The following is a 27,051-nucleotide window of genomic DNA, read 5'->3' as shown; positions in this document are numbered from 1 at the left end:
ACCAGGCCGGTGAATTGGTTAAAAAATAAAGAGAGTCAAGTGTCACATGTTTTTTGAAAGAAAACGCTTCGATTTTTTTTTGTTCCCTTGGAGCCTCATTTTAAAATTAGATTTGCCTGTATTGCATTTTTTTGTTAAAAAGAAAAAGGAGAAGTAACCCTCAACACTAAGTTTCATTTTAGTTCAAAAGGAAATGTTTAGCTAAAAATGAAAATGAACCTTTCATAGCAGGGCAACCCGAAGTGGGTATTTTTGCAGCTTTTGGTTCCAGCTGCTCATTTGCACGTTGCTTGCAGTGATGGGACGGGCAGGCAGGGCGCAGCTGGGAGCATGCGATGATGCCGAGAGGGACAATTTTAGGCTGAGATTCAGGACAAGGCTTCCTTCCTGACAGATCATGCCCTGCTGAAGTCACCCCGAGCTACTGCAAACTTCAGCATCCCCACGTGCGTGGGAAGGTGGTGAAACCCCCTTTGCTTGTGACCAGGCTCAGAAGGGAGCAAATAACTGGGGACAGGCAAGGAGGTGGGTGAACCGGGGTGGTCCCGTCCTTCCCTAACCCCTGCGTTTCTGGGCTGCCCCTTCACCCCTGGCTTCACCTTGCATGGTAGCACGGCCGTGGGGCTCTCCTTTTGTCGCGGCCATAAACGCAGCATCATCTGGGAGGAGGGGGGACAGGAAACGGCTCCTGCCAAGAAGCTGCCGTAAGGTCTGCAGAGTGCAATTGCCAGCAGGGAGGAGCTCGGTGCAGGCGCTGCGGGCTCGTCCAGGGCAAAGCTCCCTTTCAGCTCGGGGGTCAAGCTCCTGCCTCCAGACTGAAAGGGTCCAAGTTGGAGCCTCAGCTCTGATGGACAGAAGTAAGTCCAGGCATCAGCTGGGGGACTCTGCTATCCTAGAGATCAGCTGGCGACTGAGTAGTGGACCAGGGAAGTGCCGGCTGTGCTGAGGAGCCAGCTAGGACAGCACAAGAGCACTTCTGCATTGCACAGCTCTAGTACAAACACATGGCCTGATTTGTTCCCCCCCCCCGGGTGCTGAGCCCCTCTCAGCTCCCCAAATCCAAGGAGCAAACCTTACAGCCCTGTGGTAAGATAAAATATTCCTTCCTATTTTTCAGGTGAGAGGATTGGAGGCCGTGAGCGCGAGGCACGGTCGCAGGAGGTGGAGGCAGGACCGGGGGGCGAGACCCGCGGCGTTGCGGGAGAGGGGCAGGCGCGACTTCTGCGATCGCAGCGTAGCGCAGAGACGCCCGAGCACGCGTTAGACTAGCCAGCCGGGGACAGGTAACCGGGGAGCTGCGGCTGGACCCATGCGCTGCTGGTTTGGAGAGGTGCGGGGAGCGAGGGGAGACTATTCCAGCTGGCAAGCGTAGCAAAGAAAGCGAGTCTTGCCTCCAGTGCGAAGGGCAGGGAGGAAGGCGGTCGTAGCCGGACGCCTCCCGAGAGTCTCCCGTGCACCCCTGTCGACCTGCCTCGATGTCCCCCGGCTTTCCGTCACTCCTGCCTTAGTCGGGCAGCAGAGGCAACGGCCTGGAGAGCGGGACGCGTCGTGTCCGAGCTGAGCGTGCGGCGCTGTCGCAGAGGGGTTAACAGGGGAGTCCTGTTTTTACCGCTCCAGACCTCTGCCAACCCTTCTGCATTTGAAGCACTTCTACCTTGCTTTTTAAATAACGAAGCATTAGCTGGCAGAGGCCTTTTAAAGACTCTGGCAGAGCGATGTCTGCTAATAACCTTTTTTTCTTTTTCCATTTGCAAGCCATCTCTCTTGTAGGATTATGCGCTGGAAGAGGGTAAAACATGCACAAGGGGAGAGGGAGAAAGTTGCTGAGGGCCAAACCTCCCCCTCCCCTGCTTCCTCCCCCTTGATTTATAAATAAGCCAGTGTTTTTATTTGCAACGAAGTTGGCAGGGGCCAGTGCTTTGTTCTGCGGGTTGCTTGGAAGCAGGGTACCGCTGGGTTTACACCAAGGCAAGCAGCCATCTCCATCATACTGTAGCACGCTGCGTTCTTCCCAGAGATTTATCTGAACCGAGATTGCTGCTGGGGCATTTAAACCACCAGCAGCAGCAGCAGCAAGAACAAAAGGGTTCGGGTGCCCGTTTGGACCGGCCCCGGGTTCCTTTGCTCGCCGTCCGGCGGTCGGGATGTGGCATCTGTAACATGTTGTGAGCTCTCCCCCGGCTATTTCAGGAAGCCTCCGAGTCTCCTCCTTCTTATGTAAATAGATGTGACAGAGCCCACTGCTTTTGCTGAGGCAGGGAGGATCTGCGAGTGGGTGGAGGCTGCTTGAAAGGGTTAGCAGGCTTCGGTGGTGTGCGGAGTGTGCGTGTGTGTGCACGCACTGACTTGGGAGGCACTAAGCCGGCGCGCGTGTGTGTGTGTGTGCATGCATGCACGGGTGCTGATAATGCTCGCGGGCGCGCGGCTCTACATCACTGCTGAGTGAGAGTGGGACTGCGAGGTATCCGGCCACCTGGCACGGTACTATGGGGGGACAGATAACGAGAAACACTCTATACGGTAAGGAGCTAGCCAGCGCCGATGTTTGTACAGTCAATTGTGTGTGTAAATTGTCTGCCTGACTCCTCTGCTGCAGAGCGAACATGGCTCTGAAAGGTAAGCGAGGTACAGTGTTAGGGACTGCAGTTGCTGCTCTTCCCCCTCCACCTCCACCTCCTCCTCCTCCTCCTGGCTCTTGTGCGAGAGGTGACCTTATTTAAAACAGAAGCCTTGGATACGGACGTGTTTATCTTATCTAATTCCATATGTCGTCTTGTTTCATTGCTTTGAATAAGAGGCAAATATTTATCCATGTAACACCGGCTGCTGCGCTGACAGATAACACGGACAAAGAGAAAGTGTGTGCATTTAGCCTGACAACCTCAAGCAGGAAACAGAGTCAAAAGCATCCAGATAGATTTAAGCTTCAGAGAAGGGGCCAGGGTTTGTTTTTTGTTTTTAATTCACGTGGGAGCCGCGGGGTCTTTTAATCACGAATTGTGCGGTCGCGTTTCGTTTGGTGTGGTTCTCACTTCAGGTGGTTTGAAACAGGAGTGCTGGTTTGAATGGACCGATTTTAGACCAAGCTAAATCCATTACGCACAGCGTGCTCGGTGTGTCTGCGGTTGCAGGAGACGTGAGCTCAAGCAGGGGAGGAAAGGGGGAGTGGGGGCTCGGAGAATATCGCACAGACCAGTGATAAGGGGAACTTCACGTCCACAGAAAATGATACACCTGGGGCTGTGCATCCGACACGCCAGACAGGTTGCTTGCGGGGCTGCACCCAATTTATACGGAGCTTGTTCATTGCTCTGAAATGTTCCCTTTAACTTTTGGATGTGCTGAAGAGGCAGAGTATTCACCACCCAAATGTGTATCGCAGTGGCAGCAGTGAACTTGGATTGAGTGTGTCTGTGTATCGCAGTAGCATCCGTGAATTTGGATTGAGTGTGTCAAATGTTATATAGGGCTCTATCTATATGCACGTAGCCTATACATTATGCACACGTGTTGTGTTTCGGAGCCTATCTTGTAGCTCCTCTGTCAGGTTGAGACGTTGTTTGAAGTATACATTTATATGTAAGTTATAAATAGTTTCAAGCCTGATTTGGTTTTACATCCTCTCATGTTTGAACAATATAGGAATACATTGCATGAATATGAAGCAAAGGAATATATATATGATCCCTTAGGTATATTGAGGACTGTCTGTCTGCTAGCAGGGACGTCTCTATTGGGCTGATGATTTATTCATTGAATTAACTGCATCGGTTTCATCTGTAAGCTGACCAATTTTTGTTTCTTTACTAATCCACAATTCACATGATATTTCCAAAACAGCAATCCTGTTGTGTCATCAAGAAAAAAAAAAAAAAGGGAGAAGTCTGTGGCTAGTTGCTTTGTCATCACTGCTGGATTTTTCCCCTGGGGCTTTTTTTTCTCTTTCATCTATTAAAATATTAATGAATTGGAAAAACCCAGATAGGAAAAATATTTTCGTGTGTTTAATGAGGTGTTGCCTTCTCCGACTAAGGATTTCTTCCCTCTGTCGCCACCAGTGCTCTACGGCACTGTACAGCGATCCCACAACTTCTGCTTTGCATTATTCCTCATCGGTGACGGCCGATCTTGGATTCTCACTTTGCTGGGACATGGATGCAAAGTGAAGGGATGTGGGTCATTCATTCTTGTCAGCATTGTGCCTTCCTTTGAAGAGGAAGAGCTACAAACAAGGTGACAATCCAAGGTGGGGTACCACTGGTCGATGAGGACAGATATGATTTAAAAACAAGGGACATTCGTGACTTAACCAAAAAAAACAGAAAGAAAGAAAGCAAACTGAGCAATGCAAATCGAGATAGAAACCGTGAGCACATTTATCTGAGGCTGCCATTCCTTTATTCCACATTGCCGTTGAAGGCAGTTTTTTTAGTGTCAAATTAACAGTTAAACAGAAAAAAAAAACTGGGAATGTATTAGTTTAGTAAAGAAGAACCGAAAATAGATGCAGTGCTAGTGAAAGGAGCCGTATCGACGGGAATCCCCAGAGGCAGCACAAACAGAGCAAGAGCCCCCCGAATAGTCGTGGACCAGTGCCCTTGCACCTTGCGTGGAAGGAAGCGGGTGGCATTTACTGTGATGCCTATGTGACTCGGGAGACTCGCCCGCCCTCAGTGAAAGTTAATCTTTGGAGAGAAGCCACCAGTAGCTCAGCCTCCGTTGTCCTTTGTACCTCTGCTGAAGTGGGCCCCTGCTTTTACTTAGGTGGCGTGCCCACATCCATGAGAAACTGGGCTGGGGACAGGGACCCATTTCATAGAGGTAATTAGGAATATGACATGTTATTACTGACCTTGCGGAGATGCAAGGCTCCCAAACGAACTGGCCTTGCAAACCAGAAAAACAAGTTGGCTGTGGGTCTCTCGGAGACTCGTTAGCCTGGGGAAGAGCCTAACAACAGTAAAGAAAGCCTAGAAAACATTTATACCATATGTCACTGTAACTCCGAATAGCTGGCATTCTTACAACCGCTTCTATCCAACAATCTCCGAGTCCTTTACAAACAATGAATTAAGCCTAGCAGCATTTATTCCCAGGAAGGAAAGCAGCAGGGTCATCATCCCAGTTTGCAAAGGAATGGAGGGCGGGCAAGCCGAAGTGAGCCGAGGTAGTGCTAAGAGCCGCGTTCGGGGGTCCTGCAGCTCGGGGTTGCACTTTAGCCACACGACCGTCCTTCCAGGATCCCTGCTGACAATAGCTTTCAGTCATTTGGAAAGGTATTTCATAGATTTCATAGACATTAGGGCTAGAAGGGACCTTGGAAGATCATCGAGTCCAGCCCCCTGCCCAAAGGGCAGGACGTCAGCTGGGGTCATAGGATCCCAGCAAGATAAGCATCCAGTTTCATCTTGAAGGTGTTCAATGAAGGCGCTTGAACCACCTCCGGTGGCAGGCTGTTCCAGACCTTGGGGGCTCGGACAGTAAAGAAATTCTTCCTTATGTCCAGCCTGAAACGATCTTGTAGTAGTTTGTGACCATTCGTCCTCGTCATCCCTTGGGGCGCTCTGGTGAACAAACGTTCCCCTAGATACTGATGGTCACCCCTGATAAACTTATTGGTGGCCATCAGATCACCCCTGAGCCTGCGCTTTTCCAGGCTAAAGAGCCCCAGGGCTCTCAGCCTGTCATCGTAGGGTCTGCTTCCCTGACCTCTGATCATGCGCGTGGCTCTTCTCTGGACTCTCTCAAGCTTCTCCACATCCTTTTTGAATTGTGGAGCCCAAAACTGGACGCAGTACTCATGTCCAGTCTTCCTCTGGGGATGGGTGATTTGTACTGAAGAGGAGGCTGTCTACCAGACCTCCCCCTGGTTCCCTGGAGAGGGCAGGGCAGCAGCGCAGGCGAACCCCGGGAGCGGAGCTGGGAGGTCTTGAATGAAGCCCGGTGTCAGATGGTGCCACCACTTTGGGCTCCGAGGGAAGGAGCTTTCAACCAGAGAGGATGGAGCTGAGCTGAGTTGAGCCTCCCATGCCAGATCCGTGCATTAAATCCTCTTTAACCAGATTAGGGGATGCCTGTCTTGTGCGACTGCCAAACCCCTTTATTTTAAAAGGAAATGTCTGCTAGCTTGGGGTGTGTAGCATCACTATCTCGCCCCGTGAATGTACATGTCCTGCGTTACCGGAGCGTCTGTGTGTGTCCACTTTCTCCCGCGTACCACGTGCTTCGTGGTTTCATCCCCCTCTCTCCCTCTCCCACACCTATGAACTTCCTTTCTGCAGTTTTGGAGACTGTCTATAATGCAAAGGCGGTAAAACATACAAACGGTAAGTCCTAGGGTCAAGCAGCGTTGATAGGTGGGTCCACAAATGATTTTAAAAATGATGTCCGTAAATGAGTGTTTTAAAGAACCTTTTTAAATAGGAAACGTTCGCCGCGTTGGAGATTTCGCTTGGGTTTTATCTGAGGCTGCGTTGCTCCTAGCAGTAGAAAAGTGTGCGCATACATGTATCTGTGTGTATTCATATAGCGTGTATAACTATAATATATATATTCACACATACACAAACTGTTCAAAGTTATCCTAAATATTTATATCCAACAGTACTTGCTAATTAATCATAAAGGAAGCATATCTGTAATATATACATATTTAGTAGTCAGTATGCTGTCGCAGTGCTTTGGGCTCGACTCTGAATCATCTGCTGTCTTCCTTTTTTAATTCCTTGTTTTCTGGCAGGAAGTACAAATGGTTGTCTCACTTTTTTTTTTTTTTGATCTTTAAGGGAAACTTCTATAACTCTTATCTGTTGAAGACATTTTCTTAATTCAGTGGGACTCAGTCCTCAGGGTTTTATTGGCATAAAGAGCTGCAAGCCTTTGATGCCTTTGTCTTTCTTTCTCAGAATAAAGGCTAGCTAAAAAGGCAACCATTGCTCTGGTGAGAGAGAAAGCCAGGGTGTGTATGTGTGTAGAGATTAGTGATTTACACGTGCGGGGCTCTTCGGAGGCCGTTCTGCTTGCTGGGACACACCCAGGATGTTAATTCACACGTGGGGTACGTACGTGCTCACGTTCTGCTCACGTAACTTCAGCCGGTGTCATTAGTGATCATCACCAATAATGCCTTTTTTCCCAGGGGGGTAATGTTATTTGTGTCTACTTCGTCACGTGTGACAAGCATTTAATTATGTTACAGAATCATTTTCACCAACAGCAGGGGGGGGAAAGGTGTGCAAGACACCGTTTCCCACGTTGTCACCAGCGCCTTTGTAATTACAGAAACAAACCCCCGGTGAGAACGGAGAGTTGGGTTTTTGGCTGGGAAAACAGCCCAGATTGGCAGATATATTTCCCGACATCATGGATTGTTTAGAGTGCAGGCTTGTTTCAATGGAAAGTGCTCTTTCCATAAGTAGTAAATAAATAGCAAATAGTAGTGTGTGTGTGTGTGTGCGTGTGTGCGCGCGCACGTGTGTAATGGCCAAGTTTTCGGCCCTCTCATAGACACGTAAGGCTGCATGGAGGAAGGGGGAACAAGCTGCCCGGAGAATGCCGGTGTACTAGTTCTCCACTGTCTCCACGCAGGATTTTGCCCTGTGCATGATGATATCCACTCATCTGCAGTCCAGAGCCCTACTGGGTTGGTTTTCCTCTCCCCTGCACCCTGCGTGACCATTCATCCCCGCGCAGAATGGCCGTAAGCCCTACGTTCTGATGCGGTTGCAGATTTTATCCGCCGAGAACAGTTGTAAGTGGTTATATGAGGTTCATGGTATAGGATCTGCATCCTTGGGTGTGCACGTAGGGGCTGGAGAGCGCACGGCAGCAGGCATGGCTAAGGCAGCTGTGCTCTTGCTCTGTGGTTCTCAGAAACTCGATGCCATTTCCTTAGCTCTAAAATAGCTCCACAGGCATTTTCATTTATTCCAACTTTGCACAATGACGCTCTATTTTTACCACTCTCATGACTACTTGCCCCGATGAGCTTTGTGTCTATATGTAGTAACTGATTCGGCTCTGATTTAGACACGGGTATGAATTAGGATTGAGGCCGGTGGGGTTGCACTAATGTAAGGGCAGCAAATCGGGCTCTTTGGCCTGGCTTTCATTGCATGTGACATGTAACTTGTTGCAGATAAAGTGATGGCTTGATAACCTTTCCAAACAGTGAATTTTCACCTTTGCAATTATTGCCAGCCATTAATGCTTTATCCCAAGTGCATATTATAACACCCATCCTCTGGCATAGTGTTTTTCTACTTCTTACTTGCAAATGCTCTAAACAGAAAAGGGACCAGACGTGGTTTAAAATGCTAAATCGTTAGTGTGAAACATGATGATTTGACAACTTAACTCTTAGCTTTAATCTGCAGAGAGACTTTGCTATGTCAGAGTTAGATTATATTCCTTATGGCCTCCAAATCACCACTGAGCCGTTTGGATAATTGATCTGACTCTCAGATTGTATAGAGTGATTGACAATAAGCTCAGCCATGCTAAAATGGATAGTTTATATTCTGTTTTCTATTGGCACGTGTTCCCCAAGAACAGTCGCTTAATAGAGGAGCGAAGGCCATTGCCAAACTCTCCCTGTGTTCAGAGGACTATTACACAGCCCTAAAAGTGTATGTGCATGTGTGTGTGTGTGTGTGTGTGTGTGTGTGTGTGTGTGTGTGTGTGTCTTTTTTTAATTTAATCCAGCTCAGAGCTAGATTAACTGGTGCAGAAGACCCTGGGCAGGGTGCCAGAGCAACGCTAGCATTGACTGAAAATGGGGCTGTTGGAGATTTTCAGTGCAAGCCTCTGACCTTGTCCCGTTCAGGTGTCCCGGATCACTGGTGACAGAGCTGCTGTGACTGCTGGCAGGTCTTTTGGTACAAAGTGTGCAGTGTCCCTACCTGGCCATGGGTATCCACAGTGGCTTTGGCAGTTTTAAACCTGTTTTGGATGGCAGCTTTCTTCTGTCATTAGCTGTGGCTTTCTTAGATACTGCAGAGATCTAGTCATACCTAAATGGCAACGTATTCTCTTCTGAGTCTGCCCTTTCCTTCCAGAGAGGCAAGCGTTTCTTAGGGCGATGTCTTTTGTCGGACCCATTGTGTCACTGGGATCAAAGTAAATGAGCTTTCCTAACGCAAGGCAGGTCTCTCAGCACTTTATTTTAAGGGCCTTCCTTCTTTTGGGGGTCTTCCAGCCCCTTCAAAAGGCTTGCAGCCTACAAGGCATCTACGATGAAACCTAAAGACTCAGTGACAGGGTTTAGCCTGTATTCGCATAGCAGTTTTGACCCCCACCTCCTTAGCGACGAGTGGCACTGATGGTCCCGCTCCGACTGCAGAAGCTTTGCTCGTGTAGTGGGGTAAAGTGACCATCATAACACTTTAATTCATAACTAGCCTCTCAAGTAGCCTTGTGTCTCTCGTGTATGTGACTGGAGACCGCAAACTCAAGAGTAGAGACGTGTGGCGGGAAGGTGGACGAGGGTAGGAGTTCTTGGAGAGATCAATGAGAGAGGACAAGGTATATGCAACTACAGTAGTGTCTGCACCATTCACTGTTTTGCATCTGTAAAGCACCCATTGCTTTATGCACCTATATCAGAACTTTTTGCACTGACTTGTCTCTTCAGTCTTTTCTATCTTGGCTCCATCTGAATTTCTTTCGATGCCTCTAATGATTCCTCATCTCGTCCTTGAGTTCATCTGTGTTAAGTGTGACGGATGGCACGTTCACCCATCATTCACTTAACCCTGAAGTAGTTTCTAGACCATCAGGAAGGGTTTTCTAGGTTGTCTAACATGACCTAGGGAGTCCTTTGCATGCTTAATCAGAAGCTGTTATTCCCAGGGACAAAAGAATCACCTTGTTAAAACTTACCTCGCACAAAGTCAAATTTGCTTAACAAATATCATTAGCCTTGCTGATCTGCAGCAGGAATATAGAGGGGAAGAGCTGTGCAGGTGTGTTTGTGGATTCAGGGGGTGTAGGTTGTAGCCGTGTTGGTGTACGGACATAGGCAGGCCAGGCAGTTAGTATGAGACTAACTAAATAGTTGGAAAAATTGTTCTTTGCAAGCTTTTGGGCACGAACACCCTTCGTCTGCTGGTGTTTGTGCGAACTACATATAGACAGTGGATTTATGGCACGTTACCACCTGCCTGCCAGCTGATAACCCCGGACCTGCATTTTGCATATCGGCTCCTATTCTACCCAGGAGAGCACACAAACACCAACAGACTCCCCATACGCCTGCCGAAGGGTGTTTGTGCCTGCAAGCTTGCAAAGAACAAATTTTCTAGTTATTTAGTTGGTCTAATAAAAGACATCACATCTACCCAAAGAACCTCGTCTGCCTTTGTGGATTCAGGGCATCTGTCTGCCTTTTAAGAGACTGTTATTACATGATGTCCCGAAGTACAGTTGGGAACAATCTGGTGGTTTAGCAGGAAATAATTAAATCGATTAGGGAAAAAGGGAAGGTGCATTTGCAAAGTAGGGAACGGCTCTCAACTTTTGGGGTCAAAGAGCCAGGCTGGATTCCCAGTTTTGTAGCAACATATTGTGCTCAAGGGAGAGAGCGATCCTCCGTATCCTACACAAAGTCCTGACGTAGACAGTGTAAATGTGCAGTGTGCTGCCAGACCCCAGACTCACGAACAGCGTGCCTGTGATGAAAGCAGAAACCAGTATAGCCCAGAGTCCTGACTGGGAATGTGAGTCTCTTCCAGGGTGGGCCTTGCCTTACTCATCATCATCAGTCACCTCTCCCCTCTTCTCTAAAAGCATCATTTTCCCTTGCAAATTATCCTTATTTGCATCAAACTGATCCCGAGCCTCCTCTTTTGCGGTTCCTGCCTTCACAGACTGCCCTACACGCCTTTCTGACTCCGCCGATGGGGCACCATCATTTTTGGTTGTGAGGAGAAACACCCGGGATTGCTATAATTGACCGCCACGGGGGGTGGAGGGAGGAGGTATTCTGTAGCTCCCCCTCTGCTAAAGGCCAGCTCCTTTCTACGGTGTTGTTTGCCACTCTTTCTCCGGAGTAAACAGCGTGGGACACGCGTGGGAAAACCAGTTTTAGGCCAAATTACATTATTGTAACCGAGATCCGAATCCAGCCTATGTGGCGGAAGACGTTGTGCAAAACACAGCCGTGCTGCATGGCGGGGTTGTGTGTGGAGGCAGCATTTGGAGCAGTACGGCAGCAGGATGCTGTCCCCACCCAGCAGCTCTGTTTTTAGGATAGGTTATCATTTGCATGTGCTTTGACTAGAGGACCTCTTTCCTGCCGTGGCCAGCTGAGCCCACCAGTGCCCGAGAAGTTGGTCCCAGTAGGTAGGGTGTGGTGGACCAGTCTGCTGGTCTGTGCCTCTCTCCCTCCTCGCACGGTTTGCCCGCAGGGACCAGAGCAGCGGGAGCTGGACATGGCACAGGAGGGAGTGGGGTGTCTCCTTTCCAAGCCCACCCTCAAATTCACATGAATCAAAGGGCACTGCACGAGGAGCAGTAGGAGGAAAACACAAGCAGTTTGCCAAAGAGGCTTCCTGAGCGTGCCGCTCCTTGCTCCACCGTGGATACAGTCCTCGCTCCATCCATCACTGCCGCTTTCTGCTGACCACGCTCGTTTGACGCTGCTATTTTTGAGTTTCTAATTTTGCTCGTTCAGTGCCAGGCTGAACTTTCTGGGAAATAAAAGAGGATGTCTCTACTTTCCTTTCCCCGCTAGCTCTCAAGAAGCAGCCGTAGGCTCCGGAGGCTGGCAGGGTTAGGCGCAGACCTGAGCCAGGCTGCCTGGCACGGACGCTGCGTTATCTTGGGCAAGCCACTTCATTCCTCGGGGTTTCGGTTCTCGGTATCAGCCGTGGGAGAGGTGGCTGCTTGCTTGCTTTGTTCAACACTTCGGCGTTTCACAGGAGAGGCACCATGGGGTGGAGCAGCTCCCATAAAGGGTGATTTCACCCACGGACAGGAGGAGAAGTGTGAAGCCACCATCTCCGCCATCCATAGCTTGGGGCTAGGTGCTGCCTGCAAGCATAGAGGGCAGGTGCTGGTCCGTAAGCCACAGCGACACACACACTAGCCCTTTCTGGCTCTCCAAGGCGCTGGGATAAAAACCGGCAAGACTAGCGCAAAAGAGAAATGTTTAGGCTTTGAGGAGCGTAAAAACGGAACAATTAAAAGCGTTTGCTAATCTCTTTTGAAGATGCAGGCAGTTAACGTGCTGCAACTCAGCAGGCCTAAAACACGACGTGGGAGTAGAAGCACAATGTACTGAGGCTCAATTAAAGCTTTGAAAAATTAACGAGACTGGCTGCAAAGCTCTTTTGCTTAATGAAAACCTCTCCGGGGGTTGTTTCATTTTTCTGTTTGGAAAGGCTAGAACGGTGTTTCAATGCCAGTTTTGCAGGGAGGCAGCCTATGGAGGCGAATAAACGCCGCCCTGCAATGCCTGTTGCTTACGGCAGGGCTTTACATAAATGCATGGTAGAGGTAGGGAGACAGAAGTTTTTCTCTCTTTTTTCTTTTCTTTTTCATTTGAAGATCTGTAGACTGACTGAAGACACACAGATTGTTTGCAAATGGCATTTTCAAAGCCTCCTTTGAAAAACTCCAGCTTACAGAATGCCTTAGATTAAGGTGGAGAAAGCAAGAAGAAGAGACAAAAGTCTCTGGAAGGGCGATCGGGGCACGTGTCTCATCCATAAGATGCTGAAGCAACCGAGGAAAAAAAGGACTTTTGTGTCTGCACACAGAAAAAACCAGTGAGGGCTGCAGGGAACAGCATCCCTCAAGATCAAACCGTGATTTAGGTGCCTAAATACGGAGTTAGATGGCTAACTGTACGCTAGCCTGTTTTCACCTCGTTGGCTTACGTATACGAGTGTGAGAGGTTGTTCTGGTGAGTGTTGTGTGAGGTCTCTATTGTGGAAGGAAATAAGAGCAATATAGGGGTCTTCCATGCTTAACAGATCTTATGACACTCGGTTTTTAAAGTCACCATAAAAAAACCAGCCAAATTCCTCCTTCAGAAGCATGCATGAGACTACTGCTCCATCCCTTGGAAGATACTCGGCGGAAGTTGGCATTTTGCATCCTTTTCATGTTGAACCTCACCCCCCCAAACCACTCTTCGCCACACTTAGCAATGAGGCTTCCACTGATTAAAATGGGCGACCTTTTGAAACGCTCCTTCCCTTCTGGTTGATTCACCGAAGTTGTTCCCTTTCATTTCACTTAGCTTGGAAACAGAAAGTTGACTTGTTCACTTTCATTTTCCGGTTCCTGTAAAGCACCTCCCGGCTCCTGCCTGCTTTCCCAGCCCCAGCGAGGAGCAGTGCAGACACGGTCGTCGGGGCGGTGCTCGCTTCCCCGTGACGCGGCTGGCTCCGTCGGCTACAATACCAGGTGAAACCCAGCAAAAAGGGAAGGAAGTCTTTTGTTGATTTAGCAGCTTATTTCTGTTCTCCAGTTGACTAAGAGGGAGAAACCCATGGTGTGGCTAGTATTTCCTCCAAGGAGTCTGCCACGTTTCTATGGAATTTGCTCCCAACTCCTCTTGGAAAGGTGGTGGCGACTTTGAAAATAAGGTTGATCCAGCATCAGAGATGCCAATTCTCCGTTGGACTCTCTCCAATGTGTCCACATCCTTTCTGTCATGGGGGTCCACAGCTGGACACAGGACTCCAGATGTGGCCTCTCCAGTGCTGAATAGAGGGAAGAATCACATCCCTCCATCTGCTGGCACTGCTCCTACCCGTGCAACCCAGGATGAGCCAGGTCCTGCTCTAAGTTTGGCCCGTGGGTTTGTGCAGCACAGCTTGGTTCTCCTTTGCTGGATAGTCCACACGCGCTATCCACTATTGTTGCACGTGTCTCTTGTGTGCTCGAACAAGGGGGGTAGCCGTACCGATGTGGAGCACGTACCCTGAGCTTCCCCTTGTTTCCCACTGAGGGTGCGATGATCAGAGCAAGCTGACCAAAGTTTCCTCTTGAGCCCCGCATGGCTTGTGGTGTTGTGTCCAGCTAGAAAACCCTTGCCCTAAGCCGCTCACACTGTTTGCAGACAGTTTCTTAGGTAGGCAGCGCTCGTTAGTTCTGTGAGCTTCACGGCTGGAGGCCAAGTCCTCCCTCAGCGTGCGAAGAGCACAAGGGTGGGCTGTATTGTGTGTCAGCTCCACCAAGGAGAAGCCGAAGGAGCTACCACGGGACGAGGGAAGGCGCCGGAGGAATCCCAGAAGCGGTGTGTCCATGGAGAGCTGTAGGAGGAGATATGGTCACTGCACTGCTTCCCACTGATGCTTCAGCACCCATGCACCGTGCTTCACCAGTGGCTTAGCACTGAAGCTCCAGGCCACGGGCTTCAGTGCTAAGTTGCCCCTGGCAGCTTCTGCCTGTCACAAGAAGAGGTGCAGATGCCCTCTTAGCCCTCCAGCATTTGACATAGAGGATTGACCCGGCATTTGCCATAAGCATTATCTGCAGCACCTACAGACGGACCGACACATATGTAGAGGGAGACCACCACGACACATTGCCCACGTTTCACAGACCACAGGACAGCAAGCAGTCCTCTGCTCCCTCCGCTTGTACAGCCTGCCTGCAAAGGCTTGCTCCCTGGGCCTCTTCGCCCAGGAGTCCATCACAGTACCAATAAAGAGACCTCCACAAGCAAAGATACCGCCCTCCAATGTCCTGGTCATCACCTCAGGGATAGACAGTCGCTGGGATGGGTGTATTGAGACCAAACCCACCCGTGAAATACCAGAATGGATAACATTGCCCTTCTAGAAGCGCCCAGCTGACTTCAGGATGGAAAGGTCCTGTAACACGATAAACCCGACGGTTTGTGGACATCATGATGACAGTGTATTCCCCCCGTTTCACACCGTGCCTTCACCATGCTCCTTGCAAGTCCTTCCCATAGCACGTCTGAGGGTGATCGGTACAGATGACAATGGAGAGCACGTCCATCAGTGTTTACATCAAACGGGGTAGGGTGAAGCCTTCCTTCTGCTCCAGGAAACAGTCACATTTTGGGACCGGCTTCTCTGGCCTGAGATCTCCCTTCCTGCCGTGCATGCTCTCCTGGCCTGCAGAACAGCCCAATGCAATGTTTAATTGGGCATTTCTCTTCAAATTACAAGCCAGACGTCAGATTCTGTTCTTTAAGGCAGCTTTTCAGTGCGATTATCAAGCAGACCTTTTCAGAGTGCAGAGAGATGTCATGTTTTCTGTTCCAGGGAAGGATCCTGTTCAATACCTTCCTGAGCCCATAGCTTGGGCAGGGGTGGGAGTAGGGAAGGAGAGGGGAGGAGGATGGAGTGGAAGGAGGACAGTTGCACATTGACCCTCCAATCCCTTGGTTCCCCCAAGTGCTTTGCAAAATCAGACGAGACCCAGTCAGACTGACTGTGAGAGCCCATCTGCAACTGGGACAGCTCTCCAAATATTCTGTATTTATTGCCTATCCGGCCCTGGGCCCTAGCTCATCTGCTCAGCACGGACAGATGATCTAACACGCCTACATAAAGTCTCTTCACCATCTCTTCATGTGCATATTCCACTATTGTTGCACGTCTCTTGTGTGCTCGAGCCAGGGGGGTAGCCGTACCGATGTGGAGCACATACCCATGGCCTTGATGCTGGGTGGCTGGTGAGTGCAGAATCATCTTGCTCTTCATGGTCTGGGCCATTTTGATGAAAGGAAAATCTACCAGGCAGATATACCTGATGGAGTGGACTAAGAAAGTTTTCCTGGTGCCGTAGAGAATCACGATGCCATCACGAGCCCATCCTGCTCCATCTGAATCGAGAGATATATATTCTCAGGCTCTTCCCCCAACTATGCATGTCCAAGGCTGTTGGCCCACTGCGCGATGTGCCTCGGCTGTTAACTCAGAAAGGCCAAAACTGTTTCGGTTACCTCCCTGGCTCTTTGCAGCCACAGATGAGAAAGATGAAAGGTAAAGCAGTTTCCCCCTCCTCAGACATTCCCCAAATGTGTTTCAGCTGGTGGAAGGATATGGTATGTGATAGTCCATGTGGACCCGCTTACAGCTGGGAGAATGCAATCCACTGACCCAAGCAATGCATGCAGCTTGGCTTAATAAGTACCTACCCCAGGCATTTGTACAGCAGCCAAATGGAGCTCTGTTTGCACGGCATTGTGAAGCCTCTTGGGCCCCCAGATCCGCTGCAGCATGCGACAGAGGAGAGCTCCAGGCGCTGGTTTCTGATTTCCCATTGCAGAGCGAAATGGTTGCAGCTCTGGTGCTAAAGGAGGGTGTTTACGAGGAATCACTCAAAGGGGAGCAAGGAGCAATGGTCTCAAGTTGTAGCAAGGGAAGTTGCAGGTAATACTTTATCACGAGGAGGATAGTAAAGCACTGGAGCAGGCGTCCCAGAGAGGTTTTGAAGACCCGGCTACACAAAGCCTTGGTTGGGATGATATAGTTGGGGCTGGTCTTGCTTGGAGCAGGGGTTGGACTAGATGTGACCTCCTGAGCTCCCTTCCCACCCTCATTTTCTATGTTCTTTACATTATTGGAGTCCTTTTATATGTTATTTATATGTGCATTACAACACCCACTGCTCTCCTCCTGCCTCAGAGTCCTACACGTCCGAATTCTGCGGTTGGGAGGAAACAGGGCTGATTCATGTGTTTTGCCCCATTTGTCCTCAGCGTGAAACACAAGGAGTCCCAGGGTGGATGCTCATGACATGGTCCTCCAGACCACCAGCTGCTGGTTGTGCATGTGAACAAGACATCTCAACATGACTGAAAGCAAATGATTGCTTAGTCCGTCACCTGGACGAGCAGAGCGTCGGAGCGGTCCATGCAGTCCATGTCTTATGTCGAACATTTTTACTGAGCCCAGCTTACTCAGAGATCACGGCTCTGCTGCTGTCTGGAGCTCCGCTGCTGGGTGCAATAACACACGGGCACGGGGGTCCCAGCGCGTGGATTTTCTGATCCAGCAGGTGTGTCCCACCGTGTCGTGGTGGGTGCAGTAAATGTTTGACCTCGCTTGGAGTCCCGTGGGTGCAGGGCGCTGAGCGAGTGGCTCTCTTGTAGAGACAAGCATGTCAGACCCAGTCTCGTAATCTTTATTCCCATCGTAGTCAGGCAAAGCTCCCCCGCGTTACGGTGAGATCTTTGCCGGAGTAGGAACGGCAGGGCCTTGCGCAGTCTGTCAGGTTACAAATAGGGGAATTTATGAAGGATGGCACTGGAGGGCTTGTTTCCTCTCCTGGGGTGTTTCCTCCAGTATTGCTCATGCAGATGGTTTAAGACAAGCCATGCATCCTTCAAAACCTTCGTGCCGCAGTTGTGGCTGTGTGTGGAACAGCGCTCCGAACATTGCAATGCTGCATTTCTTCTTCTTTCTGCCCCCGTTGATGCCCCACTATGTTAAGTTAGTTTGCATGAGTTGCAAATAGCAGTTTTTATTCCCATTCCAGGGTGTTTCCAGCAGCCAGGCTGCCTTGTTCCTTCCACCTATCCCTCTTTAGCTGATCAGAAATCCAGCCTTTCCCATCTCGCTGTCCTTTTCTTCATCAGTCATCATCTGCCAGGCAGGGATGATCCTGCCTCGGCCAGGAGGCTGGATTGCATGACCTGCTGAAGCGCCTTACGGCCTTGCTTCTCTCAGATTTGGAGTAATCCAGCTGAAGCAGAGGTCCTGTGTGCACCCCAGTAAGGAACAGTTGTGAGTCCAAGTTTGCAGAATTGCATCTTTGGTAACGAGGTTAATAAATGAGTCATGAAAGCATCCATCCTACAGATAAACCCGGGCGACCCGTGTGGGCGCGCGCAGAACTCTGTCTCCAGGTGCTGGACTTGAGTACGGGAACGATGACTAAAACTCATAGTATCTGAGCTAGATAAGAGGCATCTTCCCAAAAATAGTTTGTTCTGGGGGCGGCTTCCTCCTTGAATGAAAGTGCTTTGTTTTTGAACGCAGGGCTTGAGAAATAGGCTTTGTACTACAGGTGATGATGAGAAATCATCCAACTGAGGCTTACTAGGGGACCGCGTGGGATGCTTATTGCAAGAGTTGCCAGTTGGCTCTTGTTTTAATTGGGGTTTTTTTTCTCCTGTTGAACTTGTAGCGAGCCTACTGGCAGTTTCATAAGCCATCATAATAGTGTAAGGTGCATATATGTGTGGGGTATGTCCCAGTCCCCTTCCACTGGATGGGGTCAGAAATGGGGGGGGGGTGTGTGGCGCTGTGCTGCTTTCTGTTAAAAAAGAGCCACCAAAATGAAGACAAAATTCCTTTCACTTGTAAACTTTTCTTTTTTCGCTCATACAGAAAGAGAAAACAAGTTCCTGTGTCGACTATTTCTAGGAAAACATTGAATAATATCTGTACCGGGCTGGTGTGGGAGTTGGTAATGAAGCGGGTTGCAGTCCGATTCACACTTCAGTCTTTGCAATGAGCACGTGGGGAGGCACGAGCGTGGTGGCCCATCTTGCTCGTGCCCTTTCGGTTTTGTGCTCGGCAGTAATGAAGAAAAACCCGCCACCGCTATTATGTTCCCCAAATCCACTGGCTGCGAGAGCTGTTTATTCCCCGAGTGCAACGGTCATTCGGTGTGTGGTCTATATATAAAGCAATATCTCCTCTTTATGCAATGCGGGTTCATGCTGTAACTTAGCGGGCCCTGGTTAAAAGTGATCTGGAGGGGGAGGTTAATTAGTAGCAACGGCTTGTCTAAATTGGCATAACTTACATCAAAGGAAGTGGAAATGACAGCAGTTTGGAGCCACCCCCTGAATTTCGCCCAAATACTGCAGACAGACAAAAGAAGGTTTTGCATATTAGCTGATTAATGCATTAGTGATGGGAATGGAATTAAATGCCACTGCTAAGCTCGGTTCGTGGCTGAAGGCAGCATATTTGCCCATTATCCTGGTTTAGGCTGGGGGGGACCTAATCAGTAGCTTGAAAAAGAAGATTAAAATAAGATCGGCTGCACATGTTAGCACTCTTCATTACTCCTGGAGATGGTTCCTATTAGGCAGGGGTTTCCGGAAAAGGTTGAATGCGTGGACAGGCGGTTGCTGGCCTGGAAAGCGTGTATTGTGGTGTTTAATTGGCAGATTTATCCCTGGATTTTTTCTCTCACTGACACAGATCACATGAATATTCAGGAGTTAGATCACAGGGCTGGGCCGAGTTGTTCCCGTCTTCTCATAGCCAGGTTTTGCAAGCGGCATAAACAGTATTAAAAGTGCTTTCAGGATCTTGGGCAACCTCGTGGCCAGGTCCTGTACTATACCTGTGCTATGTTGTGAAAGGGATTCATTAACAGCTGCCACCAATAATATTTATATTACCATCATGCAAAGGTTTCCCAGGTGTGTACAGTACTCGCTGTGCTAGGCACTGTCCAAACACAATAAAAAGGATGGTCTGTGCTTCAAAGAACTAGTAATCTTTGTGTCCGATAAGAAAGCAGCGGAGAGCGGCGGAAGCACACGGAGCCAAAGAGACAGCACTGGTCAGTCTGGGACCCCAGCCAGCAGTCTTGCATAGGCATGATGCCACGGGCGTGTTTTAAGGATGGATGGGAAGAACAACGCAGTCATTTTACAGTGGTGGTGATCATCTGTGAAAGGCATTAACAGCAAAGACAAGCAGCTGACGCTTATGCTGGAGCAAAGGAGGGGGTGGAAGAGGAAGGGCTGCTGGGTGGGCCAGGAAGATGGTCTTTGCCGCATCCTTAGGGATGCATCGGAGCAGGGCAAGGTCCTCCAAGGCCAGAGACAAGGCAGTGGTGCAACTTGAGTTGTGAGAGCCCAGACGAACGTTTTAGCAGGAGACTCAAGGCTGAACCCTGCAGATCTCCTGCCTGTGGTTGAAGGGAGGATGGGAGTCCTCAGGAGTCGGTCAGGAAGTGATCCTAAGGGAAGCTCGAGAACCAGTGGACATGGGACGACGGGAGAGGACCTCCGGATAGCAGTTGCCTGAAGAGTTGTCAATGAGCTGAGTGCGGGAAGGTGAAGGGTAAGTGGAAGAGTAGCTGGAGTGGAAAGCTGGCCAGTGCAGGGGAAGAGATGCACCACTGCCATGGTATTTTTTTAGGATGGGGGAGACTAAAACATGCTTGTCCTACATTGGAAAAGGTCATGGCATGGTTGGTCAGGTCCCTCTGGGATGCACTTGGGGAAACCCTGTGTTGAAAGGGGAGAGGGGCAAAGGTGGGGGGGATTGGATGCATCAAAGGGAGGGACTGGGATTCAGTTTAGGATCTTGCACATCTCGTCGGTCCTGAGAAATGCAAGTAAAACTTGGCTAGAGAGTAAAAGCTGTGTCCACACACCACCTGACTCGGTTTCCAGTGTAAAGCCAAACAAATTATGGTCTAGGATATTTAAAAAAAAAAAAAGCCGGTTGAAACTCCTTCCCTCCTGGGAGAATAGCTGAGGAGTTAGTTCAACAAAATGCCAGGGGAAAATCCACCTGCATTGAACCGATTTGTATTTGGGATTGCTTTAGCACCCCTCATGCTAAAGCTGCTTCTCTTGCACCCTTGAGGTTGGAAATGTTGGTGATCTGGTAGAGACAACACAGTCGACAGCGTGCAAGTCTGCATCGCCCCAAACGATAGACTTTATAGTGAACAGACACGAATGAGGCCAAGTGAGGTCCTGGATGTCACGCAGGTTATATATGGGTAAGAAGTACCTTCCACCAAACATTAGAAGGGAAGCAGCGATCGGATGAAGAGCAGGGCATCGACGCAAGAAAATCTTTGCAGGGCATCAATGCAAGAAAATCTTTGCAGAGGTCCATGGAAATGTTTGTCTATCTTAACAAAATCACCATTAAATTGTCACAGCGAAGTGATCCCCTCCAATGCTGCTTGGGGGAGCGGTAGGGGATGTTCCTAAAATGGCGTTTTAGGACAAGTGCAATTAATTTTTAAAAAGTTGTTTTAGACATGCCAGCTCTGAAACGTTTGATACTGCCCAGGCATCTACGCTCTCCGCCGCTGGATGCTCCTGCGGACTCAGGACTGCCTGTGTGCTAAATGAGCGGCTGTGATACCCACGTCCAATGCATCGGCTAGAGCACAACTGGAAAGGGAGCCTGGCCCTTGTTTCTGGGTCCGACGCGTTTCACGAATGTGTCCAGGCAGGAACCAGCCAAGGAAAGAACAGGCGATAAAGCCGTGAAAGTCATGCTGTAGAAACCTTAGCACTAAGCGTTGCCTGGATTTGGGAAAATAATCATGCCCTGATTAAAGCACTTGTTAAGTTGTAAATAGTGGTGTGGTCAGGAGCTGCTGGTAGCAGGCATGTTCTCAAGAGACTCTGTAAATAGCAGAAGTGAGGAGCTTCAGGAAGAGGAGCTTGAAGTAAATACGACTCAAGTGCCACACTTGGAAATAAAACGAACAAGCCCAAATTGTCCCCACTTTTACAGCATCTCCAGCCCAATTCTAGATGGCTGACTTGTCAAGGGGAAGAGCAGGCAAACTTCAGACGTAAAAACTCCTTGGGACTAAAAAAAGATAAAAGTGGTGGGTGAGATTCTTTCGAAAAGGATATTGTTGGATAATGGTGTGCACCTGGAGGCCCTGAATGCTCAGCAAAAAACCCCATCGTGTCCAGCTGCGTAAAAGTGTGAAAACAGAGCTGAAGATGTCTTGCTCTGTGTAAGCTTGAAGGATGTCAGCCAAGAGAGCGTCCAAATTTGCAACAAGTCCGGGAAATGAATGTGAGCGTCACTGAAACCCCATGAGGTTTCTGACACCTGCTCCAAAGTTGGCGTGAAATCTATTTGAGTTAAATTTGGGGGGGGGGGGAATCTTATGACTGTGCTTTTTTTGTAAATTGAGCTGTTGTTCAAAAACACTGAAAAGCAGAAGGTAACTGCGGGTGGATCTGCGCTGGGCAGGGTGGGTGGATGGGGAAAAAAGAGTTTATAGCGCTGCCAGCTGGCCAACAGTATAGTCAAAATACTGAATTTCCTGAAGCTCTTTGAGGCAAGGACGGGTGTTTTACTATTATTTCCTATATCCAGTAGCATAGCAGGGCCCAGCCGAGTTATAGTCTTTAAGAGATGCCTTGGGGTCATTGTTAAACACTAACGATTTTGGGAAAATGCCAGTTTCTGCTAGGGAAAAAAATGTAGAGGGCCCTGATGTGAATGGGACAGCTTATGTCTTTCAGTTGGCTTCAGGCTCTCTCCGAAGCTGGGCAGGCGTTTCTCCGTCCGTTGCTATGCGGTCATGGTCTCCGCATTTGAGTTGCAAACGTCACCTTTTAAAAACATGGAAGTTGTGTGTCTGGAGCACGCTCACGTGGTAGGGAGTCAATCAGCTGCTGATTCGACCCCTGTAAAATTGTGGCAGTATTATTGTATACTGCGACTTGTATCTTCTCCCCACCCCTTGGCTTGGAAGTTTGTGCCAGTGGAGGCTCCCACAAATGCTTCTTCACGTGCGACCTGTCCGAGTTTTGTTCTGCGGATTACTTCTCATGACTTTACCATGTCCCTGTGTTTATCTTTCTAAGCAGCAGGCAGGGTTTGTTCCTGACAGATCCATCTTTTCTTCTGTTTTCAGGAGATTTTACTATCGTGGCTTCCAAGGTACTGCACGAGACATGGAAAATGTGTCCAGCATAGACTTTCTATTCAATTGCATTTGAACTGGAAGAGGTTGCTGGCACTTTGACAAGTATTCCAGAACTAGATCCCAAAACACTGACAGTGGTTAATCTTTTGGAAGAAAACCCCCCCAAACCCCTCTTCTGCTGATTTATATTTAGCAGGGGGAATGCCTTTTTTAAAGCACAGCCTTTCTGAGGCCCCTTGAAGAAAACATCTTCTCCATTGATTTGTGGACTGCGGAAGCACGGCGTGGCCATAAACTATTTGCAATGGGGGTCTGCTTTTATGCAACTGGTTTCTGAAGCCTGGTGCGTGATGAGCTCTGTTAGACGGGGTGTGTACCGAGCGCAGCTCCCTCCGGGGTGGAGGGTGGCAGCTGTATGCCAGGTCTTTGCAATGCTATGATATACTTCTCTTGGGGATGCACGATGCTCTGGCACTGAATGGGACTAGTGGTCTGTCAGCTGAGGGGTTTAACCTCATGCTTCAGAATAAGGCAGAATAACTCACATAATGTACTCGACTAATATCTCAGTCCTGTCAGCGGGAAAGGGGGAGAAAAAAATCTTTCCCATCCCTCTATCGATCTGTTTATACCCTGAAGCCTGAGATCTGATGATCCTTTATCTTTTCGTGTGTAAGAAGAGATGTTATCTTCTGCAAGGTAATTTAGATTCTGTAAAATAACCTAAGCTATAGCTATTGCCTCTCAACCTGCTATGGGAATGAGTTGCATAGGTTGATAATATTAGATATACATTAGTATCTCCTGGTATTTATACCAAACTTGTAGGCCATTGCTGTCACGTGGCATGAGATCTTTTTCTCCTTAGCGCTTGGTTTCCATGACTCCCTTCATAATTTCTGGCATGCAAAATGCTTTTGTAATAACATGAAGCATCCACATGTTGCATTTTCAATGTAGATAGTTCCTTGGTACTCATAGGGCGCGTCTACGTGTCACCCTACGGCGGCGTTATTGCTGCGCCGTGCTTTAGGACTTCCTTTTGGAAGTAACTAGCTGCCTGTACTGCACCGTGCGCATGGTGCGCAGTTAGTTTTCACTGCTATTTCACAGCGGCGTGCTAAAACGGAGGAGCGCGCCGATACAGCGAAGTAGCTGCTGGTCACGTGTAGACCCGTGTGCCCCAGCACATCATCATGGTGACGTGTAGACGTGCCCATAATCTTCTGCCCGATTCTGGGAGAGCGTTGTCGCCCTTGTCTCATGCTGTAGGGCCAGGTCTGAGGCCATCTCTGCACTCGTGCATCATGGTGAATGTGCTGAAGGCAACTCCTCTTTTATGCCACGGAAAGTGAAGTAGAACCAAATCCTGCAGGTATTTAATTGGAAGTGAAGCCGTCGCAGCTACAGGGCTAACGTCGAAGGAGTTAAAAAAAAATTGCATGCATCTCTATCTTGTCTAAAGCTGCCCCATCCCGAGATAGCATCTTAGGCCAGGCCTGCCTTCCCACACGCCAGGAGATACTTGTGCCCGCCTGGTTTCTCTGACCGTTCCCCAACCACTGTCTCCTTTTGTTCTTGCCTGTTCCTGGACAAGATCTGTCCAAGTGCCTGCACAGGAGACCTGGCCAGACGGCTCCGAAGACAATTCTGTTGTCGTCGTACAACAGCGGTGGCCCATCTTTCTGGCAAGCACGCAGTGAGTTGCATCCAAAGTACGATGTAACGTTGCTCTGAGAATCGGCCGCTGTCATGCCCAGCGCTAGCAAATCCTGGGGGCGTCACCAACCCCAGCAGCTCTTGCAGGGCCAAACCCTCAAGCTAGCGCTGACTCCGATTCCTGCCCCCTCCTTGACCGTGTCCCACCTCTTATTACTACTGCCCCTTTCTCTCAGTGCCTGGGGCTTGTGTGCCAAACACATTGGCTGCCGGTGTCACTTGGTGCCACGGGTTGGCCACCACTGTGCTAGAACAACCCCCAAGTGCGTGCTGAGAAGTGATTTGTCTTGAGCTATTATCAAGTCTTGAGCGTCCTTAAAGCTGAGACTCAACGAAACCAACAATTTCTATAGAAAATATCCCAATAACCAAGTCATCTTGCTGTTCAATGACCACAGGACAGCTCTGAGCTTCTGTGCGTTGCAAGTTTCCAGGCTGGGAAGAACATGTAGATACAGCTGCATCAGACTGTAGACACCGAAGGGTGAAATCCTTACCAGCCCAACAGCAAAAGACCCCATTTGGTCAAGCATTTGCCCTCATGTATCCAACTGACCCTATCCTAAGAAATCACAGAGATCGTGACGTGCAACCACTTAACACACTCTCCATTTCGGTTTGATCGCTTCTTGTTCTCCGACTGTTACAACGATAGAGGGTAGTTAATATAATAGCATCCTTGTCCCAACGCATATCAGTCACGATTTTGTGCAATCCATTTCAAGCATCACTTCATAACTCTTCAGTGACTGGAATAAATCAGTGGTTTCAGCTTGGCGGCGGCAGTGATCCTCTGCAGTTCCCAGAGCCGGCTCGAACACAACTGGAGACTGAACTCGCCCCACGTCTCGAGCGGCAGTTTCAGATTGTGGTATAATGTATTGGTCGTCGCAGCAGCCGGTTACAACTTCTAACCAATGGCGGAAAGAACAAAGTGAGCAAAAATCAGCTGTAGCAGCATGCCGCGTCTGTTTAATCAGAGCAGGAATGTTTTGCATCATTTGAAAATCAATGCTAGGGGCTCCGAGTGAGGTAGAAAAGACAAGCAGCGAGTCCCACAGGGATTGTCAAGAGAACAAGCTCATCAGCGGGAGGCTTGTCAGGTCCCTTCACGTTCCCCCCTGCCGTACGTGCATATCGAGCTGCCCACGACGTAGAGCAGGACCCTGCTACCCAAAGGACCGAGCTTCTCCAAGGGACGGCGGGAGATTCTCACGCTCCGAATCAATGGCAGATGTTCGATGGCGAAGCAGGGCGATTATCAAAGAAGGCAAGTGTAAAAGTTAATTGCACATTAATAAAGGGAAGAGTTTTTTCTTTCTCCCTTTCAAACAGCTAGCTTGGCTTCCCATGTCGAACCCTGGTGCAGCTGTCTGCCCCGAAACAGGGACAGGTGTCTGGTGCAGCTCTTCGCCAGCTAATGGGAAACATGAGCCTTTGCCAGCTAATGGGGCAGCACTCATGGCCTTGCCCCAGCTAATGGGGCAGCACGCATGGCCTTGCCCCAGCTAATGGGGTAGCATGCAATTGCCAGCTACTGGGAAACATGAGCCTTTCAAAGCTTGGGCTCACGAAAGTTTATACTCTATATAGCTCTGATTTAGTTAGTAAAGAAGGTGCAAGTCTACCTAGCCTTTTGCTTGACTTAGACTAACCAGTACAGACCACGTCATTGGAACAGATAACATGCAACATCCAAGGTGCATTCGCCTGCAACCCTACCAGTGTCATCTCTTCCATCACCTACTTACGGTGCCCCTCTTCTGTCTGTTGGATAGACAGGGCAATCCCTACATGCGAGAAAGAATGAACACTGATGTGGCATCGGGGCCAGAAAGACACAAAGGCCTCTGGCCAAACCCTTTAACCTCCCTGCACGCTTCATCGCTGAGCTCAGGCAGCTGTTTTTAGACCGGAATAATTATTCATCCCCAGACTGGATGGTGTTAAGTATGGTTTAAACAGAGATGATGGATTCTTATCCCGTTACCTGGATTAGCTTTTCTGACCCCGTTGCTCTTTGCTTGCCTCTCCTAGCACTGCCTGCCTCTGTTCTCTTCTCCATCCCTCCCTTCTCCCTCCATGCGTTTTATATTCAGATTGCTCTCTCCATTTTGTACGCGGCTCTGTGCATGTCCTTTTGCAGCATCTGACAAAGTGAGCTTGGGCTTACAAAGGTTTATACTCTATATAGCTCTGATTTAGTTAGTAAAGAAGGTGCAACTCTACCTAGACTTCTGCTTGACTTAGACTAACCAGGCTAGCTACCTCGCTCTGTTTTAGTCTAAGCCCATCTACACGAGCCTTTGCCTTTTCAGTATCAAACCCATTTCACATGTACCGAGGGTTTTCTTTGACATGTACCAAGTGTGTGCTCTCTTTGTGGAAATGCACAGTTTTTGCTGGCCAGCTGCTAATTATATGGTCAGAAGTAGTCCCCGGTGACAATAGCCTGGCAGTATCATAAGGGTAATAAATTTTTAAGGGGGGTGAGATGGGAGCTTGTTCTCAATGTTTCCCTTGTTGTACTGGGCACAAGGAGACTTGTGCTTAAGTGTGGAACAGGCAGCTCCTTGTTCCTCCAAGAAAAGCAAATACACTTGCATTGGCAAGATAGGAGAAGCCTCCTCCTTGTTACCCGTTCCCTCCCAGCACTTTTGCTCGGTCCCGGGGCAGTTCAGAAAGGGGAAAATTGGTCGTGCGCCCCCGCCGCTCCTGTTTGTCTGGAGGATCTGT

At 49.2% G+C, this 27,051-nt stretch overlaps 1 protein-coding gene across 2 annotated transcripts in view; it reads left to right on the top strand.

Moving 5' to 3' along the window:
* The window catches only part of NEURL1 (neuralized E3 ubiquitin protein ligase 1), a 198,851-nt gene that overhangs the window by 94,589 nt on the left and 77,211 nt on the right, over window positions 1-27,051 (top strand). The window contains exon 1 of one of the 2 annotated variants that reach the window (XM_019486005.2): window positions 2,293-2,520. The exons of the other annotated variant lie outside the window; for it this stretch is intronic. Within the exon in view, the coding sequence (XP_019341550.1) occupies window positions 2,487-2,520 (34 nt within the window). The 5' untranslated portion in view covers window positions 2,293-2,486. Of the gene's footprint in view, window positions 1-2,292; window positions 2,521-27,051 lie in introns of those variants that run through there. 2 annotated transcript variants of the gene reach the window in all.

Source organism: Alligator mississippiensis, chromosome 6 (genome assembly GCF_030867095.1).
Source record: "Alligator mississippiensis isolate rAllMis1 chromosome 6, rAllMis1, whole genome shotgun sequence".
Lineage (NCBI taxonomy): Eukaryota > Metazoa > Chordata > Crocodylia > Alligatoridae > Alligator > Alligator mississippiensis.
This window is presented reverse-complemented; position numbering and strand designations above follow the sequence as displayed.